The 21391-nt window shown below is 35.3% G+C and overlaps 1 protein-coding gene across 1 annotated transcript; it reads left to right on the forward strand.

The window, feature by feature from the left end:
- The first annotated feature begins 356 nt into the window (after window positions 1–356).
- Window positions 357–20985, forward strand: TERB2 (telomere repeat binding bouquet formation protein 2). The gene is made up of 7 exons (XM_067749564.1): window positions 357–420; window positions 537–618; window positions 1401–1540; window positions 3766–3827; window positions 7345–7430; window positions 15436–15524; window positions 20843–20985. Exons 1-7 carry the CDS (start codon window positions 357–359, stop codon window positions 20983–20985), a joined length of 666 nt encoding a protein of 221 aa, XP_067605665.1.
- The last annotated feature ends 406 nt before the right edge of the window (window positions 20986–21391 follow it).

Here is a 21391-nt window from a genome sequence, read left to right on the forward strand (position 1 = left end):
TTTAGAGATTCCAGCTGAAACATTTATAGATGAAGTGATAAAAGGAGTTTTGCTTCAAAATAATAACACAGCACAACAACTTTGTTAATACTTAGGGTTTAAATTTCACAAGCACGACTGACCTGCGTCCTCCACCGAGTCCGAGGAAGCTGAGGGTCCTCCTCACAATACGACGAGCTGGTCCGCACAGGCGGGCAGCGAGGGGAACCTTCTCCGTTGCGCCTCAGGCTTTCCCCGCCCATTACTCTGAGAACCAGTCATGGAGCTGGCTTCAGACGTCCGACCAATCAGTGATCTCGGCTCCTGGCCCCCCCCTCCCCCCACCTCCTCGCTTGTGAGGCGTGTGAGGCGGCGCCATGTTTCAAGGACAACGGGCTTGGTTCTGCCGCAGCGTCAGCTGCAACCTGAGGCAGTTCTGGGGTAGGAAGCTGGGCAGAAGCGGGTGGCTGAGGTGGGGAGGGGAGCACCCCTTCCTCCCTCTGGTACCTTGGCCGCAGGACACTTGATGGGCTTACCCTGTGCTCTTGCCTCCACAGTGGCCGAAGGGGGGACCATCAGTGACCCGAGGGCCGCCGATTTCTTGTTCAGCTGCGATGCCTCACACCCAGACACGCTGAGGTACCTGAAGCCCACCTGGCAGTACCTTTTGGGTCATGAGGAGCCAGGATTTGGAGATAGAAGTTGCAGTCCACTAATAAATATTGATAATAGGAAGATACTGGAAACGAGCAAGTTTTCAGTCCAATCCTAGATGTGCGGGGAGGAAGTAGGCGCGGGAATAGCTAACCTTTCTCCTCTCTTTTCTGCCGCAATGGCATGGCTTCCTACCTGGTCCTCAGATCTTTTCCCGAGTTCCAGTGGTGTGTTTCCATTTGAATCTCCCACATCCCCGTGGCGCCTTGAAGGACCCTCATATTCAACATGTTTAAACCAAATCTCCTGACTGCCTCTCATACCTGTACCAGCTGCTGTGTTCTTAAACTTAAAACCTTGGTAGTTTCTTTTGAATAATAACCCCTATCCCCATTAATCCATTAATTAATCCATGACCAAACACCATGGATTGTGCCCCTGTAAATGTTCTTTGTTCTTCCTGCCACTATCTTAGTATACAGCGTAAATTACCTCTTACCCCCAAATCACAGTAGTCTATCTGAGAGGTTGCTGTGCCTCCAATCTGTCCACCTGTGATCCGCCTTCACATTGCGGTACGATTATGTTTACAAAACAGACGTCTGATCACCGTCCTGGCTGATCCCCTTCTCACCCCTTCACTCCCCCACCCCCAGTCTCCTGATTACCTACCAATAATTCTCTTTCTGTTCATTTATTCTGTTTTGAAATGTTGAATACATTCTTGTTCATTGCATAATTTCAAATATTTCCTTTCTTTCTCCTAGAATATATCAGAGTCTTGATTACATAGAAGATAATGCTACAGTTTTTCACGCCTGCTATCTCTCTGCAGTAGCTAATGCTGAAATAAAAAACTCGGTGGCTTTAGGTCATTTTATTCTTCCTCCTGAATGCCTTCAAAAAGGTTAGCAAAGATCTTTCATCTAATCTCTGTTAGACTGCCAAATCCAGCTATGTCACCCAACTTTACTGATCTTTGTTCTCAGAGATTTTTGTGTTTTGTATCATTTAATATAAATAGAAAAGCATGTACTTTGGATCAGATTGCCTTGGGTGTGCATCCTCGCTTTGTTTATCATTCATTCACACGTTCACTGAGCTCTTATTGTGTGCCACGTTTCAACCAAGGTGCTGGGGATTCAGTGGTGAGTAAGATACAGATCTTGTCCTCACAGTGTTCACTGGCTAGGATCCAACACTTACTAATTTTGTCACCTCCCGAGTTGTTTTGAGGATAAAATGAGATAATATATTAAGTAGTCTGCCTGTGAGTATATAATAAATGTTCGTTGCTAGTTTTGAATCTCACCATTATTTTTCTGGATGTTTTTCCTGATATTTCAAGATTCAGTGTGATAATAAACCCATATATTTATATTGTTCTTTATATTATTGAAAGTACTTTCACATTAATTATTTCAGCAACCCTATCAAGTAAAGGGCAAGTGAATAAATTGCTTCTGAGATTGGTCCTTTTAGTTTTCCCTGCTTGGAACCCCCTTTCTTATCCTGTTCTGTCCAAATCCTACCTATCTTTTATGGACTAACTTTAAATATCCCATTTTTGTAAGTCTTGCATTATTGTCCAATTCTTGATGTGTTTTTCGATGTGTATTTGTCCATCCCTAGAAAGACAGACTGAAAGTAGTAAAAATTCCCAGTGAGCAGAGTATTTAAAAAAAAACAAAAAAACTTGAAAAATGTTTCTATAGAAGAGCTTTGGAAACCCCAAAGATTGGGTTCCTTCTATAGTTGATGTCCTGGTGAGACCTAGTTATAATTTATAAAAATAAATTGTTCTAAGTGGTTATGCAAATAAATTAATGACTGGATAGGAGAATTGATTTACTCAAAAACTGCAAATCAGAGAATACCCACCTTCAGGGAACTTATATTGTGGAATGACTATCTGATCTAATTTTAAATTATCACTCCTATTAAGTCTTTGTGTTTAGCATCTTACATTAAAATGCATTCAATTTTTTTAAAAAAATTGTTTTAAATGAAAACATGATCCTTTTTAAAAATGAAAAGTATGCATTATTATTCACCTAGACCAGGATTGTCTAGTAGAAGTGTGAGAGGCAAACAAGTGTAAGCCACACACTAATTTAAAATTTTCTAATACCCACATTAAAACTAATAAGAGATGAAGTTAATTTTAAGAAATATTTTATTTAACCTAATGTATCTAAAATATTATCATTTCAATATATAATCAATATAAAAATTATTGATAAATTTTACATTCTTTTTTGATACTGGATTTGAAATCCATTGTTTATTTTAAACTTACAGCACGTCTCGTTTTGGACTAGCCACACATCTCAATATGTATCTAGTCTAGTGGCTGCTATATTGGACAGCTTAGGTCTAGAGGAATGTTAACTTTTTGTCCTTGAGTGGTATACTGTGGAAACTTTTGAGATCATTGATTTAAGATAATTTCATAGTCCTTTGACATGCTGAGCATTGTAGAATTCCTGTACTACCACGCCCACTAGACATGTTGTTCATCCAACCTCTTTTTTAACAAAGTAAATTCTTGAAGCACTCTACAGATTCAGGAATTTTATGCCTTTTATTTATTTATTTATTTTTTGCTGTACGCGGGCCTCTCACTGTTGTGGCCTCTCCCGTTGCGGAGCACAGGCTCCAGACGCGCAGGCTCAGCAGCCATGGAATGGGCCCAGCCACTCCGCGGCATGTGGGATCTTCCCGGACCGGGGCACGAACCCGTGTCCCCTGCATCGGCAGGCAGACTCTCAACCACTGCGCCACCAGGGAAGCCCTATGCCTTTTATTTTGACTAGACAGTTGTCTTCTTTATAATGCTTGGCCTAAAGACACTGACATCAGATGAAGATATGTATTACAGCCAAGAAAGTTTACAACAATGATTCTCATAATGCACTGGAGTGATCTGGAGAGTTTGTTAGAAATGCAATTCCCCAGCTTCTCCTCAATGATCTGGCTCAATAAGAATCTGCATTTTAAACAAGTATCTTAGGTACTTTTGATGCAAGTGGAATAATACTGACTTAGAAATTTGAAACCTAAACAAAATTCAGAAAATTCTACAAAGTTACTTTTTAAAAAACAGTATTGGATTTGTTTTTCTTACTACAGAAATAAGAAGAAAAATTGGTAGTTTTATTTGGGAACAAGACCAACATTCTCTGATAGAAAAGGTAAGAGTAAATTAAGGTGCTCGATTAGAATCTACAGTTTCAAAAAATTTTGAAAGCAATGTAATCTTAAAAATGCTTACTTGTGATATGTTAGCACCAATGACCCAGAGTAAGGAACTTAAAGGACATGCTTTTATTGAACATATCTAGTTTGACATTATTTTTACACTAGTACCTTAGTAAAATTGAGATTTTTTTGAATGAATAAAATTATTCACGTAAAAACTTGAAAATTTGAAAAAACTTGGAAATCTCAGTAATATTAAGGGAGTAATAGGTACACAGTATTTACCAGTTCTTTACTGCCAGTGTAGATGCTATTTGATTAATTCCTGTGTCGTACCATTTGTTAAATGTTATGAATAATACCCCTTAATAAATGTGTGCAATACTGAAAGTTTTTTAGCTTTTGCCATCCTGCCTCAAATTTGCCTGTGCTTGTGACTTATTTCAGAATCTTTATGCAAAGCCAAATTTGGGATAATTTGAGCATCAAAAAGAATAATGGATTATATACATTAATTTTTTTAAAATATAAATTTATTTATTTTTGGCTGCATTGGGTCTTTGTTGATGCTCACGGGCTTTCTATAGTTGCAGCGAGCGGGGGCTACTCTTCGTTGTGGTGGGTGGGCTTCTCATTGCGGTGGCTTCTCTTGTTGCGGAGCACGGGCTCTAGGCGCGCGGGCTTCAATAGTTGTGGCACGCAGGCTCAGTAGTTGTGGCTTCCGGGCTCTAGAGTGCAGACTCAGTAGTTGTGGCACATAGGCTTAGTTGCTCCGCGGCATGTGGGATATTCCCAGACCAGGGCTCGAACCCGTGTCCCCTGCATTGGCAGGTGGATTCTTAACCACTGCACCACCAGGGAAGCCCATACATTAAATTTTTTTAAAAATCCGTGATTCCATAGTGATACTCCAAAAGCATAAAGAAAGAAAAAAGGAAGAACAGAGGAAGGAAAGGAGGAACAAAGGTGGAAAAGGAAGAAGGAAGGAAGCAAGGAAGGAAGGAAGGAAAGGGTGGGATAAGGGAAAATTTCCTTTCAGAATAAAAGGTAATAAACGAAGAAAGGATGATAGAATAGAAAATTCGCACTGTACCACCCCCAGTAAAATAATTGGTTTAGGCAAGTGTCATTAATGGGTGTTAAAATCATGATCTAAAATGATCACTTCATTGATGATTACTTATTAATTACAAAGGCAAGCAATGCTTGTACCTTTACAATGGAGGGACCTGGCAGACGCCACCATAACCAACTGATAAAATTTAGCATCACCAATATTGGAACAACCTCTTGTTATGTTCAGCTCGATGTGATATAATAAAAAGTACACAATATAGGGAATTCTCTGGGGATCCAGTGGTTAAGACTCGGCACTTTCACTGCCATGGCCCCGGTTCGAATCCTGGTCAGGGAAATAAGATCTCGCCCACCTCATGATGCCAAAAAAAGAAAAGTACACAATATTATCTTGTAGTGTTCTTGTTCAAAATTGTGAATCTAATCATGAGTAAATACTCAGATAATTCCAGATTATGGAACATGTCACAAAGCAACTAACTGGCTTAGACTCTTTAAAACGATGTCATAAAAAAACAAAAAAAAACAGGGCAGACTGTTCTAGATTGAGACATAAGAACCAAATGTGATGTATGAACCTTGAATGGATTGTGGATTTTTTAATTTAAAAAAATGTAAAAAAGAAATTTTGAGGACAGTCGGAAAAATTTAAATATGCAATGTATATATTAGGTGATATTGAGTTAATGTTAATTTTCTTAATTATGATAGTGGTATTAAAATGATAAAATAATGTTGTTGTTTTTTTAGAAAATGCATGCTAAAGATTGAGTGAAATGTCATAATATCTGCAAATATTTTCAAATGGTCCAGCAAAAATAAAAAATGAGAGAGAGAGGGCATGCAGGGTGGCAAAAATGTTAACACTTTGTGAATCTGGGCAAAAGGTATATAGTACTTATTGTATTATTCTTTAACTTTTCAGTAAGCTTGAATTTTTTCAAAATAAAAAGAGAGAAAATCTCTATGTCTAAAGCCCAGCAATTAATTTATGCATTTTGTATTCCTTTCATTAACTTGTTATTTCTTCCCAAAGCGTCATCATCTGAAAATAATAGCTCTTTTAGTATCGTTGGCTATGTTGTACTAAGGATCAAATATCTAATCCTTGACTTGTCAGAGTGTTTCCAGGGACATGAGTGGTGGTAGAATGGTTATTACTTGATAATAATTATTGAGTATACCGAAAGGCCCTTAAAGTTCGTTAATTTAATCATTCTGTTTTAGAAATGAGAAAACTGAGGTAAGAAGGTAAAGACCTGACTTAGTTCACATAACCAGATGTTAGCAAAGTGGAACCAGATTTTATCAGCTCCAATCCAATCTAATGTTTCTTTCTACTAAAAAATTAGTAGCACATGCCTGTACTGACTGTTGACTCTAGAAATTGTATGATTATACGATAAAGGATTTTGTTCTTTCAAATATTGATTGATGTTGAGTATTATCCAATTATAATAATGTAACCATGGAATATGTAAGTAGAAGGTACTTCATCCAATGGCAATAATAAGGGTAAATCTGGGGACTTCCCTGGTGGTCCAGTGGTTAAGAATCCGCCTTCCAATACAGGGTATGTGGGTTCAGTCCCTGGTCAGGTAACTAAGATCCCACGTGCCATGGGCAACTAAGCTCTAGAGCCCACGTGCCACAGCTAGAGAGAAGCTACAGACAAGCCTTCACACTGCAACCAAGACCTGATGCAGCCAAATAAAGAAATAAATATTTTTTATAAAGGGTAAACCTGGAAGGTAATTTGGGGAACATTATTATTGTTTGGAGTGGATTTGTGACCCAAATATAGAAATTTCCTAATGGCATATTAAGTAAACATATTATGTGATAGGTACCAGTATCTGAGGTCAGTCACTTTCACATAATCTTTTGGAAAAGCTTAATATACATTTAGTTCTTTTGTAACTTCATAGCTAAATACTCCACTTTAATTTTTAAGGGGAAACTTAATTTGTTCAGCTTACTTCATATTTTTGATTTGTAGCTCACAGGAAGCCTAGGAGTTTTCAAGTCAAGGATTTTAAGAAAGTTTAAATTAATAATACTTTTTTTGGTTTCCTTATTTTTTTAAACTAAAAAGTAATATGACCACATTAGGGAAAATTTCAAAAAATCAAAAAGAGAATAAAATCAGTCAGTTTTACTATCTAATACAAACACAGCTGATATTTTAAAAATCCTGGTCTTCTTTCTTTACGTATCTCTAAAAATATATAATATAATTCTGTGTGTGTATGTGTGTGTGTACAAAATTTTGTGAGTTTTTCCCACCAAACTAGATGGGATGGACCTGAGTGTATAAATATTTTTGTGACTCTTGATATATATTGCCAATTTTTTTCTTTACTTTTTTAAAAAAATTATTGATTGCATCATTGGTGTGCTGATTTTTTTAAATGTGATTTCTTTTGCTCTCAGCATGATGAAGTAACACCAAATGAAATAAAGTCCCTTAGGGAAAGCAGTGTACTAGCAACGGATCACAAAAAAGAATTATCTAAAAGGTACTGAATTTGTATACTTCACTGATATTCAATTAAGTATAGACACCTTTGAACACTGTGTGTTTATCTCATTTAATTTTCACAGTCGTCTTATGAGATTGATATCATTGTCACCATTGCCATTTTACAGAAAAAGAGATCAAGTATATATAGATTAAGTAATTTGCCCAAAGTCATACAAACTTTTACTAAATGGGAAGAAGCAGGATTTGAACTGGGTCAGTCTAATTCCAGAATGCATGCATTTAACTATTATGCTAGACTATCCTTGCAGAAAATAAACAAAAATTTTATGTATATTTTGATCACTGTTACATTATTTTTAAACTATGTATTATAATAAGAAAGAAAGAAATATTAGCAGTAATTTTATTAGGATTGGGAGTTCTGGGTGATTTCCCCCTTTCCTTCCCAAATTGTTCGTAAAGTGGCTACTTTGGTTTAAGAAATTAAAATTATATCTTAAAAGACAAACAGACATGGACTTGCCATCGTGTTAGGTCCAATCTCTGAGAGGCCCCCTTGTTTCAGACTTACTCATTATCTAGTCCTAATTCTGTATTTTCCAGTTCAGTGGTTTTCATATGTTCATAGGGAGCATTAACTATATGAAAGTCTGGTATTTAGCTGCTGAAATAAAAATGATCTTTCTTCAATATAAGAATTAATGAGTTTAAATTATATAGTTTTTTTAATTTTAAGTTTTTTCCCATAATTTTTTATACCTTTTGTACCTCCTGTTTTTCTTTAATTTGAAATAAGTTATTATCTGATTTAACATAAAGTTTTATATTTAATTATTTTAAGTTTAGTAAACTATTGCTTCATGGTCCTATGACTTCTAGATAATCCACCGCTTGGGTTTGAGTATCCATATTCTAGGTCTTTGGGATCTCTATGTATAGCACTCCTTTGAACTTGTTATGGTTTCTGAGATAAGAAGCTGGTAAGGAGAGGAAGAAAAATGAAATAGAAGTAGAAGAAAATGGTTATCCTAAGTGACCTTGTAAGAGAAGAATGGGAAATAGAAATTAAAAAGTAAAGTAACTCCCAGTGATTCACTTGACTTGGAAAGACATCAGATATATATGGTTTTTTTTTTTTTTCAAGAAATGGTTGTCCTGGGACTTTCCTGGAGGTCCAGGGGTTAAGACTCCACTCCCAATGCATGGGGCCCATGTTTGATCCCTGGTCAGGGAACTAGATCCTGCATGCTGCAACTAAGAGCCTGAATGCTGCAACTAAAATATCCCACATGCCACAACTAAAGATCCCAAGTGCCGCAACTAAGACCTGGCACAAGCAAATAAATTTTTTAAAAAAAGAATTAAAAAAAAAAAGAAAAAAGAAATGGTTGTCCTGCAAAATGCAGAAGCATAAGGAAAAGATTGATAATATGACTACCAAAAATATTTTAAACTTGCACATGGAAATAAAAATACCATAAACCAAGACAAAAGAAAAATATACACTTGAAAAAGTATTTGACAAAGGCTATTTTCCTTAATATACAAAGAGGGCTTACAAATCTGGGGAAAATATGTCCAGTATTTTCCAATAACAACAACAAAAATAGACAAAGTAGGTGTCTAGTTAGAGCCTTTTTCTTTGTAGAACCACCAGAGGGTGCAGTGCAAACATAGATAAAATACACTTTGTCCCTACTCGAAGTTTATTTTTTTGGCATGCTACTAGTGATAGTGAACACTAAGTGGTGAGCTAGTTTTTGAACACTTGCCAAATATAAGACATTTGTGAGCTAAGCAGTTCACAGTATTTCATTTGATGCTCACAACCTTATAAGATAGTTAAATAGCATTAGCCTCATTTCACAATTGAGGAAACAGGTTCAGAGAGCTAAATAATTCACCCAATATTATTTAAGTAGTGAACATAATTTGATACCGACTCTAGCTGATCCAGAGTCCAAACTCTTAATCACTATGCTGTTTTCCTTTCCCAGTAAGTTCCCAGATCTTCTGAAAATGGCATGAATTTTTGCTTATTTTTCTTGTTCTTAATTATTTTATTATAAATATAAAGCATGTAATTTGTCAAGATGGAAAATGCTAAAAAAAGAAAAACTACTAAAAAAGAAAAGAATAAAGAAAATTTAAATTATAAGCAAACCCACCACTCAGATAACCACCATCAACATTAGTACATTTCTTGCTAGCTTTTTATAGACATACACATTAAGCAGAGTTGAGGTCAGACTGCAGATATAGTCTGTCTCTTGATTTTCCATTTAATATTCTATGGGCAGTTCCCCATTCTGAAAAACCTTATTTAATATTATGATTTGTAATGGCTGTATATGGCATTTAATCTTATTGTCTGTTTAACCACCTTCCTTTAATTTTTTTTTAAAAATTACAATTTGTTGCTCTTGTGGCACCTTCATGAACATCTTTTTAAAAATAAATCTTTCTCTACTTTTTAGATTTTTTTTTCTTTTGGCTGTGGCATGTAGCTTGTGGGATCTTAATTCCCCAACCAGGGATAGAACCCGGGCCCTTGGCAGTGAAAGCACAGAGTCCTAATCACTCGACCACCAGGGAATTCCCTTGATAATTTTCTTAATGTAAATTCTCAGATGTGGAATTTACGGTATTAATGAGGTATGAGTGTTTTTAAAGGCCATGATGCCTATTGTCAGTTGCTTCCCTCAAAAGTACAAATTTAAAACTGCCACCAGTGTTGGTCTCACCACATCCTCATCAGTATATTGAGTATTAATAAGAAGGCTTGTGCTAATTTAATAGATGAAAAATAGCATCTTGTTTTTTGTGGGATTTTTTTGCAGTACGCGGGCCTCTCACTGCTGTGGCCTCTCCCGTTGTGGAGCACAAGCTCCGGATGCGCAGGCTCAGCGACCATGGCTCACGGGCCCAGCCGCTCTGCGGCATGTGGGATCTTCCCGGACCAGGGCATGAACCCGTGTCCCCTGCATCGGCAGGCGGACTCTCAACCACTGTGCCACCAGGGAAGCCCAGCATCTTGTTTTAATTTGCATTTTTCTTTGATTACTAGTAGGTTTGAATCTTTTTGAATTTATTAGCATTTTACATTTTCTTTTCTGTGACTTGTTTTTATCCTTTCTCCATTTTCTATTGGGAGTCTTATTGCTTTTCTTATCAACTTGTCTGACATTTTTAGCTATATTATCCTTTTGCCAGTTTGTCACATTATTTCCTCAGATTGTTCTCTGGCTTATATTTTTTAGAGATACAAGCTTTGAGTTTTTACATTGTTAAACTAATCACTTTTCCTTTATTGTTTCTTCTATCGCTTTTATGTTCAGAAAAGTCCTTTCCCATTCAGGTATCAAATTGGTTTTTAATTCTGCAGATAGTTATTTTGATGTATGGTAATAGGTGAAGATCGAAGTTTATTTTTGTCTTACAAATAAGAATTTTCCACCAGTTTTTTAAGAATAAATCTATCTCCAACTGATGTGATTTCCATTCTCATATGTTGTGTTTAATGTCTGGAGATCTGTTTTTAGACTATTTGTTTTATTCCATTAATCTATGGATCTATTTTGATATAAACATAATATTCTTTTAAGTTATATAACTTTATGTATTTTAATACCTGACAAGGCAAGTAAGTACCAAACTCATTACTCTCCTCTTATTTTTATTTATTTATTTATTTCAAATGATACTGTTTATATGTGGAATCTAAAAAAATGATACAAATGAACTTATATGCAAAACATAAACAGACCCACAGACATAGAAAGCAAACTTATGGTTACCAAAGGGGAAAGGTGGGGGGAGGGATAAATTAGGAGCATGGGATTAACATACACACTCTACTCTATATAAAACAGATCGTCAACAGGACCTACTGTATAGCACAGGGAATTTTTTTTTTAACATCTTTATTGGAGTATAATTGCTTTACAATGGTGTGTTAGTTTCTGCTTTATAACAAAGTAAATCAATTATACATATACATATATCCCCATATCTCTTCCCTCTTGCATCTCCCTCCCTCCCACCCTCCCTATCCCACCCCTCTAGGTGGTCACAAAGCACCAAGCTGATCTCCCTGTGCTATGCGGCTGCTTCTCACTAGCTAGCTGTTTTACATTTGGTAGTGTATATATGTCCATGCCACTCTCTCACTTTGTCCCAGCTTACCCTTCCCCCTCCCCATGTCCTCAAGTCCATCCTCTAGTAGGTCTGCGTCTTTATTCCCATCTTGCCCCTAGGTTCTTCATGACCTTTTTTTTTTTTTTTAGATTCCATATATATGTGTTAGCACATGGTATTTGTTTTTCTCTTTCTGACTTCACTCTGTATGACAGACTCTAGGTCCATCCACCTCACTACAGATAACTTCGTTTCTTTTTATGGCTGAATAATGTTCCATTGTATATATGTGCCACATCTTCTTCATCCATTCATCTGTTGATGGACACTTAGGTTGCCTCCATGTCCTGGCTATTGTAAATAGAGCTGCAATGAACATTGTGGTACATGACTCTTTTTGAATTATGGTTTTCTCAGGGTATATGCCCAGAGTGGGATTGCTGGGTCGTATGGTAGTTCTATTTTTAGTTTTTTAAGGAACCTCCATACTGTTCTCCATAGTGGCTGTATCAATTTACATTCCCACCAACAGTGCAAGAGGGTCCCCTTTTCTCCACACCCTCTCCAGCATTTATTGTTTGTAGATTTTTTGATGATGGCCATTCTGACCAGTGTGATACTCTCCTTTTAAAAATCTCTTCCTTAGTTCTTCATGCCTACTTATTATTTTTCTACTTTCAAATTTTAATTATTTTTTAGGAAGTATATTCATATGGTTCAAAATCCAAGATACACAAAAGGGGAAACTATGAAATATACTGGCTCCTAGATAGCCAGTTTCCCTCTCAGAGGCAACCCCAATGTTATCAGTTTCTTATATATGCATATACTACTTCACAAATAGTAGTATTCTATAAACATTGTTCAGCACCTTGCCTTTTTTCTCTTAATAATTTACCTTGGAGATCATTCCATATTACTACATAAAGAGCTTTTTCATTTTTGTGCTGTGTACTATTTTATTGTATGGATTTACCATAATTTATTTAACTAGTCTCCTATTTTACTGGACTTTCAGGTAATTTCTAAGTTGCTGTTAAAAACAGTGCTTCAGTGATTGATCATGTAATGTCATTTTGCATGTGTGCGAGTGTCTTTAGGGTAATTCTTAGAAGGGGAATTGCTAGGTCAAAAGGCATATACATTTTGTATCCTTGATACAATCATTGTCAAATTGCCCTCCATAGAGGTTAAACCAGTTTACATTCCTATTGTTTGTGTATTTAAGTACCTTTTCCAGGCTAGGGTAACCAGCCATCCAGGTTTGCTTGGGACTGTCCTGGTTTTAGCACTGAAAAGCCCATGTCCTGAGAAACCCCTCAATCTAGGGTAAACTGGGATGGTTAGTCACCATTCTTTCTTCTATACTTTCTCCAACACAGTGTGCTAACATATGTTTAGGTCTTTCCTAATCTGATAGATATAAAGTGGTATCTTACTCTAGTTTTTGTCTGAATTGCCATTATGAGTGAGGTTGAATGTCTTTTCATATGTTTAAGAACCATTTATAGTTCCTATTCTGTGAACTGTTTGTTCATATCCTTTGCACGTTTTTCTATTGACTTTTATTTTTTTGCAAGAACCCTTTACGTTTAGGAGAATTAATTTTTTGTGAAATAAATTACAGTTATTAGCTTATGTTTGTCTTTTGACTTTAAAAATGTTGGGTTTTGCATTCAGAAATTTTTTACTATATGTATTCATTCTTATTAATATTTTCTTTAATGGCTTTTTGAGTTTTATGTCATAATTAGGAAAGTCTTCTCTAAGATTACTATTATTTTGCTATGGTTTCTTCTTAGTGATTTCTTTATTTTTAAATTCAAATCTTTGATACGTTTGGAATATATCTTGGTGTAAGATATGAGGTGGCGATCTACCTTCTTTTTTTTTTCAGATAGTTACCTACTCTTGGCTATTGATTGAATAATTCATCTTTTTCCCCACTCTACTGAAATGCCACCTTTATCCTAGGTTAAATCCACATAAGTATCTGGGTCTATTTCTGGACTTTATATTCGAGTCCATTAATTTGTCATGCAACAGTGCCATTCTGTTTCAGTTGTTTATAATATGATTTAATATCTAGAGCTAGTTCCTCCTCCTTACTCTTTTCCAAATTTTCTTAGTTAACTATTCTTCCTGGTTTACTTTTCCATCTGAGTTTTGGAACCAGCTTGTTCATATTAAAACAAAAACTTCTGTTGTTATTTTTAGTGACATTACAAAAAAATATAGATTAATTTAGGGAGACTTTGATGCTGAATCTTCCTATCTGAGAAAATGGTATTTTTTTCCTTACTTGTTCAAGTTTTCTTTTGTGGCCCTTAAAAAACACTTTCATATTTCCTTCATATAAATCTTATACTTCTTTTAAGATTATTCCTAGGTTTTTTTTTTCATTCTATTGTAAATTTGTTCTTGCCTCCTATTAGATCTTCTAACATGTGATTGTTCATGTGAATTTTAGAATTATTTTTTTCTTAAACACTAAAATCCCTTTGGGATTTTATTGAGAATTATATTAAAGGTTGAGAAGAATTGATGTCTTTATAATTTTCAGTATTCCTATCCAAGACAATGCTTTTTTGTTTTTCTTTATTTTTCTTTTCTATATCTTAGTAAAGTTTCCTGATTTTTCTACAGATAGAATCAGAAACTGCTTATTATGTTATTCCTAGATTTTTATGAATTTTGTTGCTATTGTGGATTGGATCATTTCTTCCTTCATTAGTTATTGCTGACATAGAAAAGTCATTTATTTGAGGGTATTTGTCTTATATTTACCCACTTGGAATCTTTAAGATTCTAAAAATATTTCAGTTGATTCTCTTGGCTTTTCAGGGTACACGTTTATATCATTTGTTAATAATGAAACTATTTCTTCTTCCGTTTCACTATATAACTCTTCCATTTCACTAGATATCTCTTCCATTTCTTTCTCTCCCCTCCCTCATCTCTTTTTGCTTGGCCAGAAATTTTAGAGCCATGACAAATAATAGCAATGATAATGGGTATCCTTGTTTAGTCCCTGAGTTTTCTGGGAATATTGTTTTGCTTTATTTGTAGGATCTCATCCTAACTGAGCTATGGTTTCTTTTAGAAGAGTTTAGATGAACTCTAACTTTTAAACAAATTGAAAGTAAAACCTTTGTTATCACTCAGTGTAATTTTAGAATTTTTAGGAAAATAAATTTAAGGATGACTCCAATTTTTTATTAAGGTTTTTATTTTCATACAATTGTATTACCTATGGATTATATGTAGTCTAAATATAGTAAATTGTTATTTGGCAGTTAGAAAATAGGATATTTTAGTTGAAAACTGCTTAGCTCTTTAAAAATTAGAATATAATTAATTATATACTATACAACCACACTCAGAATAATTTAACTTTTTTTCTTTTTAACTCAGAAGTCACTTAGTATACCTCATGATTTTCCCAGACATCATTTTTTATTTATTTTAAAGTGTGGAAATACGAATTAATAGAGTTCCAATTATTTGAACACTGAATAATAATAAATGCTGTGATTATTTAAAATGGAGCCTTTTCTTTTAACATATTTGAGATTACATATGTATATCTGTTTTTTATCTAATTATAAAGTATTATTGCATTATTATACTTTCAAAAATATTGAGAAAAAGACCCACATCTGTATTTACTCAGTAAATATTTGTTTTAGGAAGCAGCCCAGAAAGCCAAAAATATCTGTATGGGCCCTTGTATTACTTAGAAGCACAAAGGAGTTCGTAGTTAATGTTTTCACCCAGTAAGACTGAAGTCTGATCACAGAGCAATTAGATTGCTATATATATTGCCTGGAATCATTTCTCATTTGTAAAACAAGTCCAAAAAAATATAAACATGACTTTCTATGTGTTTCTATATTTTATAGCACAGAAAAGCATTTTATAAGGACTCCAGTTGTAGAAAAGCAGATGTACTTCCCTCTTCAGAATTATCCAGTGAACAACATGGTAACAGGTAATTTAAAATAAAATTTAGAGTCAACCCAAGTAGGGAAGAAACAAGGGAATATTTTGTACAAAGTAGAGCCCCCTCTATTATACATGCTAATAGAAGACATCATTCACACGTTAAATAAATTAATCTGCAGAACTAATCCAAAGACAGGCTCCATATTTTCTGTGTTAAAATGCTGGTCTGTCCTGCCCCTAGACGTAGAGAATAGACTTGAGGACACGGGGAGGGGGAAGGGTAAGCTGAGACGAAGTAAGAGAGTGGCATGGACATATATACACTACCAAATGTAAAATAGATAGCTACTGGAAAGCAGCCACATAGCATAGGGAGATCAGCTTGGTGCTTTGTGGCCACCAAGAGAGGTGGGATAGGGAAAGTGGGAGGGAGACGCAAGAGGGAGGAGATATGGGGATATATGTATATGTATAGCTGATTCAATTTGTCATGAAGCAGAAACTAACACGCCATTGTAAAGCAATTATACTCCAATAAAGATGTTAAAAAAAAATCCTGGTCTATGGGTAAGGTGAAAACACACCCCTGTTTACATAAGACAGTCCCAATTTATGCGTGTTGTCCTGGCATTAGCGTTTACTCTTTTTTATTTTTTTAACATCTTTATCGGAGTATAATTTCTTTACAATGGTGTGTTAGTTTCTGCTTTACTCTTAAGTGTCCCAATTTGGAAGATTAATTGTATGGACAATTCTAATTATAGTTTCCTTTGAGAATCTGATGAAACATAAGTCCCTTTCCCTAAGCATACACACACACAAACATAACACACAAATTTACATGTAATTTAAAGAGGCTCACTTATGCCCAGAAGCCCTTTCATGGATCATCCAGGTGTCAATGGACTCCATATTTGGGTTTCCTAGTGCCCAACATAAAGAGAAGACCGCTAACTGAGGCTGACATTGAGAGGGTGCAAACAAGGGAACTAGTTGAAAAGTGACCATTGGGATTTGGATAGTGCTACGTGAGGTGAGATAAGGAAATAATATTTGGATAATTTGATCTGGGTAGTATTCAGCAGGGTCATTGATAATTTTAAAAATAGAGGTTTTAAAAAAATTGTTTTTAAGACACTGCAATTAAACAGTATAGGCTTTTTGACATTTCATTATAAAATCATTTGTACATTTATCATTTTCTCTTTATTTAGCAGTGTCAAAACTACCTCTTGCAGCTAGTTCACAAATTCCTAAATGTCTTCTCTCATATTACTGTTCCTTCTAACCAATTTGTCTAGACATTTGTTTTATTATTTTTTTTCTTCTGTTCATTTGATGTAAAATAGCTTTCAGAAAAGCACTTCAAAAAGAACGTTTAATGTGTAGTTTTGGGCTGAGTGTTGGAGACATCAAAGAAAACTTCTATCCAACTGTGATAGTAGAAAAGTCAGTTTTGGAACTCTTAGGAGCAATTGTTGACTCCAAAGGACAATGAACTAAGTAGAAGTACAGTTGACCTTTGGACAACATGGGTTTGAACTATGAGGGTCCACTTATAAGAGGATGTTTTTCAATAATAAATGCTACAGTTCTACATAATCCTCAGTTGGTTGAGTTTGTGGATGTAGAACTACAGATAAGAGGAACCTTGAATCCCCAGGGCTAGCTATATATTATAAGTGGATTTTCGACTACAGGGTGGGTTGGCACCCTTAACCCCAACCTTACTGGTGAGTCAACTGTACTTAAGTACTAAGACTGGGAGTAGCTGATTGCTGCCTAGATTTATCCTTACACCTACATATTCAGATAAAGTGTAGGTACCTTAAACCATGGTTGTGGTATAGTACTGGTATTGATTTTGCTTCAGGCAACTCCATCACCAGGTACTAAATATCTTTTGTTCATTTGGACTTACCAAGTGTTTGATAACATATTATAAAGATCAATGATAAATATTAAAATCAGCCACATAATAAAGACAAATGCTTAGTTTTGGACAAGTAACAATGTTGCTCTATGTTTCATTGCCATCTGACTGTTCAAAAAGACATAACAGTGTTATATAAAAGCAAACTAAAAAAGAACTGTAAAAATAATCATTAGTAGAATCTTTAAAGTATAATTTTAACCTGTGGTAAGCTGGTATTGATTTTATCAGTAGAAGTAAAATTTTTGATTTTTTTAATTTGTGCAATTGAATAATTATCTTCCTTCTTTAGATTTCTAAATTAAATTTTAAAATAACACTTTCTTGGAAGAAAGCTTCATTTTTTAAAAGATAATTCAGGGACTTCTCTGGTGGTCCAGTGGTTAAGACTCCATGCCCCTTAAGACTCCATGCTTCCATTTCAGGGGGCACGGGTTTGATCCCTGGTTGGAGAACTAAGATCCTGCATGGTATGGCCAAAAAAAAAAAGATAATTCATTTGTCTTTAATTTTGAGGTAAAGTGACAGTCCTTCCTTTTTTGTCATGCCCATCTGCTTGTACAGGAAGAAATAACTTCTTGTTGGGAAAATCATCTTGTGTTAATTGAAAATGTTGTGAATGAGAGTTCTAATTTAGGCAGTGGTATCAATTTTTGTGACTATACCTTGACTGTCTCTTCCTCAAAATGGGTTGAGTTCAACTCAGTGAATGTTAAATCTCTTAAAATAAAACTAATTAGATGTTTGGTTTTAGAAAGTACAAGTTGGACTATACTGTAGAACAGGGTTTCTCAGTCCTGGAACTGCCAGCATTTTAGGACAGGTATTCTTTGTTGGAGAGGGCAACCCTGGCCAGTGCCCACTAGATGCCAGTAGTATCCCATCCAGAAACCTTTCCCCACCCCCGTTACCCCTAAGTTGTGACAACCAAAAATATATACAGGCATTACCAATGTCCCATAAAATATCAACGGATTTTTTTTTGGTCTGTTTTTTGTTTTTGACTGGAATTAAATCCTCTAGGTCTGATATCACTGGTTATTACCCATGATAAAAAGTTCTGATTAACAGCTACATGTGTGATTAATAAAAGGAAAAAAATTACTAATAATGATAAATATCTTGCAGGCAAAAATTTTTAAACAAAAATTCTGATAATTAAAAGTTTGGGAACTTATAGTAGATACTGTATTAATTATCTATTGCTGTGTAACAAATTGCTCCAAAACTTAGCAGTTTAAAACAATGGACACTTACTATTACATAGTTTCTGAGGGCCAGGAATCCTGGAGCATCTTAGTTGGATTCTTCTGTCTCATAATCTCTAATAAGGTTGCAGTCACGTTGTTTGCCAGGCTGCAGTTATTTCAAGGGACAGCTGGGACTGGAAAATCCATTTCAAAGCTCATGCATGTGGTTGTTGGCAGGCCTTGGATTTTTGCTGGGTTTTGGCAAAAGGCTTAGACTCCTCGCCAAGTGGACTTTTCCATAGGGCTGTTCACAACATGGTAGCTTTCTTTCCTCAGAGTGTGAAATGCAAGTGGGAGAAAGAGTGTGCCCAAGACAGACAGAAGCCATGTCTTTTTTATATCCTATTCTCAGAAGTGACATATCATGACTTCTGCCAAGTGCTGCTGGTCATATAGACCAACCCAAGTACAAAGTAGGAGGAGACTACACGAATTCGTAAATACCAGGAGATAGGGATCATTCAGGGCCATCTGGGGGGGGCTGGCTACCACAGACTCATATGGAATTGTCCACCAAGAATGCCTTTCCTAAGAACTCTCTTTTCTTCTTCCCAATTCATTTGGGTTACATTTTCTAAAACATGAGCTTGCTCCTACCCGCAACAGTTGGTTTGGGAGTGAATGCCTGATCTGAGCTGGGCCAATCACAGTTCTTTGTCTGGATTTCTAGACATGGAATGCAACAAGTCATGTCATTCTTATTCAAGTGACCATAGCTCTAAGATATAAAACTTAAGAGCTATCAGCGGGCATGTTTTCTACCATGTACGGAAAGCCAGCTTGTGTCAAGAGAGGAAAATGAAACTAACATGCAGAGGAAAAAACTGGAGGTTAGTGACATGGCCATGAGAGCTGGTGCTAGTTATTTCTGACTCCCAGCAATATGTTTGTTATTTCCAACTCCCAGCAATATGTTTGCCTTCCTCATAGTTTGACTGATATGGCAATGTCCTTCCAGTAAACTCCTCTTTTGTTTAAGCTAGTTTAAATTGGGTGTATGTGAACTTCAGCCTAAAGTCCTAACTACTCCAAAACTGCTACAATAATCCATTTTTATGCATAAATGTCCTATCCTTCTTTAACTTACAGGAATATTTTTATTAATATGGTAATTATTTTAAATTTTTGTATCCTCATATATATCTTTAGAAACTTCACACAGTGTATATGTGCAATTAATTAAACATTAATATTTTTATGTGCTAGTTTATTTTACATAGAAATCTAGCTGTTAGGCAAAGACCATGAACAATATGGAGTATAGTAATTGTGCTTTAAAAGATTTTCTGAAGTAAATGGCTATGATTGAAATATCTTTAAAGATAGGAGTCTATTTTATATGATTGGCTTCATAGTTAATTTATTAACTGTGAATTTATTATCTATTATTATAAACAATCAAACTGTATAGATAACCTGGTGATAATGGTGGTGGTCTAAATTCAGTCATCCCTGAGCTCTACCAGAATTTTTTTCATACAGTATCTACTTTTAAACCAGGTTTCAACTTTAGTATAAACCACAAACATATATTACACATGAAACATTATCACTCAGATGAGCAGCTGCTATCAAGGAAATATTGCTTAAAGTCATTGAGTCCTTAAGCTCTCCCCATTCTAGGTTTTCTTTTTGATTCTCATATCTATTTCAGATTATTAATGACATCAGAATTCCTCACACCTGTAACCTTTGTTGACCAAGCAGTGATAACAATTTTCCTATTAATTTTTTAATAAAGACTGTTATCTCAGTGTTAGCAGTGCAGGAAAGTGTCGCTTGCTCTACTAGGGAAGATGAGCTAGCTGTTTGTGCTGTGAGTAGCTAGTTGGATAGGTAATTCTAAGTGATTACATTCTAAGCCAGACACGTGTCCCAGTTATTTTGGTCTAGGTACTTTTATGTTCCATCCCTAACCTGTACATCACACTCTCTGTAGTCAAAGTGGCAAATCAAGAATCTGTGTTTTAAAAGGAGGTAGAAGCCTGGGGGGATAGTGGTGAAGGGGGGAGGGAGGTGTTCCCTGATAATTATCAAGTTTCATGGAGAATCTTCTCACTGGTATTTCTTCTTTTTACTTCTTTTCTAAAAACATTCTTTGGGAATCTTATCTAATAAATCAAAGACATTGAAAAGCAGATAATATGATAGAATTTCCTATATATATATTTTATTCTGTAGGTTATATATCAATTGATGCCATGAAGAAATTTCTTGGGGAGCTACATGACTTCATTCCTGGAAGTTCAGGTTATTTGGCATACCATGTTCAAAATGAAATTAACATGTCTGCTATAAAAAACGAATTGAAGAGGAAATACTAAGTTAAATATTGTCCTTCTATCTCGGCATTTATTTTCTGTAAAATATTGCCAAAAGAGTACATAATTTTAAATTCTCCTCTTTGGGACAGAGGGATGGGGAAATGGAGAAGAAAGAATTCATTCTTCCTCAAAATGTCTCTTTAGGAAATTCAGATTCATTTGGCTCTGTGTTTTGACATTTGGGCTGGACTTTTCCCCTGCTTGTAAGGTTATGTCCACAAATTCTGAGTGCACAGTTGTTATGGAGTAATTGTCAATGAAACATACTTCATAAGAAGTCTTAATTTCTCTCTCGCTCTGTCAGATATTCTTTTGGCTTTAATGTTCTATTAATTATGCATATTTTTTCTAGGGTTAATGTTGTGAATGCTAAGTTTTATGATTCTGGTCATCTTATTTTGACTAA

Source organism: Pseudorca crassidens, chromosome 1, assembly GCF_039906515.1.
Source record: "Pseudorca crassidens isolate mPseCra1 chromosome 1, mPseCra1.hap1, whole genome shotgun sequence".
Taxonomy (NCBI): Eukaryota; Metazoa; Chordata; class Mammalia; order Artiodactyla; family Delphinidae; genus Pseudorca; species Pseudorca crassidens.

Bases quoted from the DNA above. Each gene is read 5' to 3' on its own strand.
- TERB2 (XM_067749564.1), top strand. From the start codon at position 357: ATGTTTCAAGGACAACGGGCTTGGTTCTGCCGCAGCGTCAGCTGCAAC. The intron at 619-1,400 runs GTACCTGAAGCC...TCTTTCTCCTAG, and splicing joins TCACACCCAGACACGCTGAG to AATATATCAGAGTCTTGATT. The intron at 15,525-20,842 runs GTAATTTAAAAT...TTTATTCTGTAG, and splicing joins AGTGAACAACATGGTAACAG to GTTATATATCAATTGATGCC.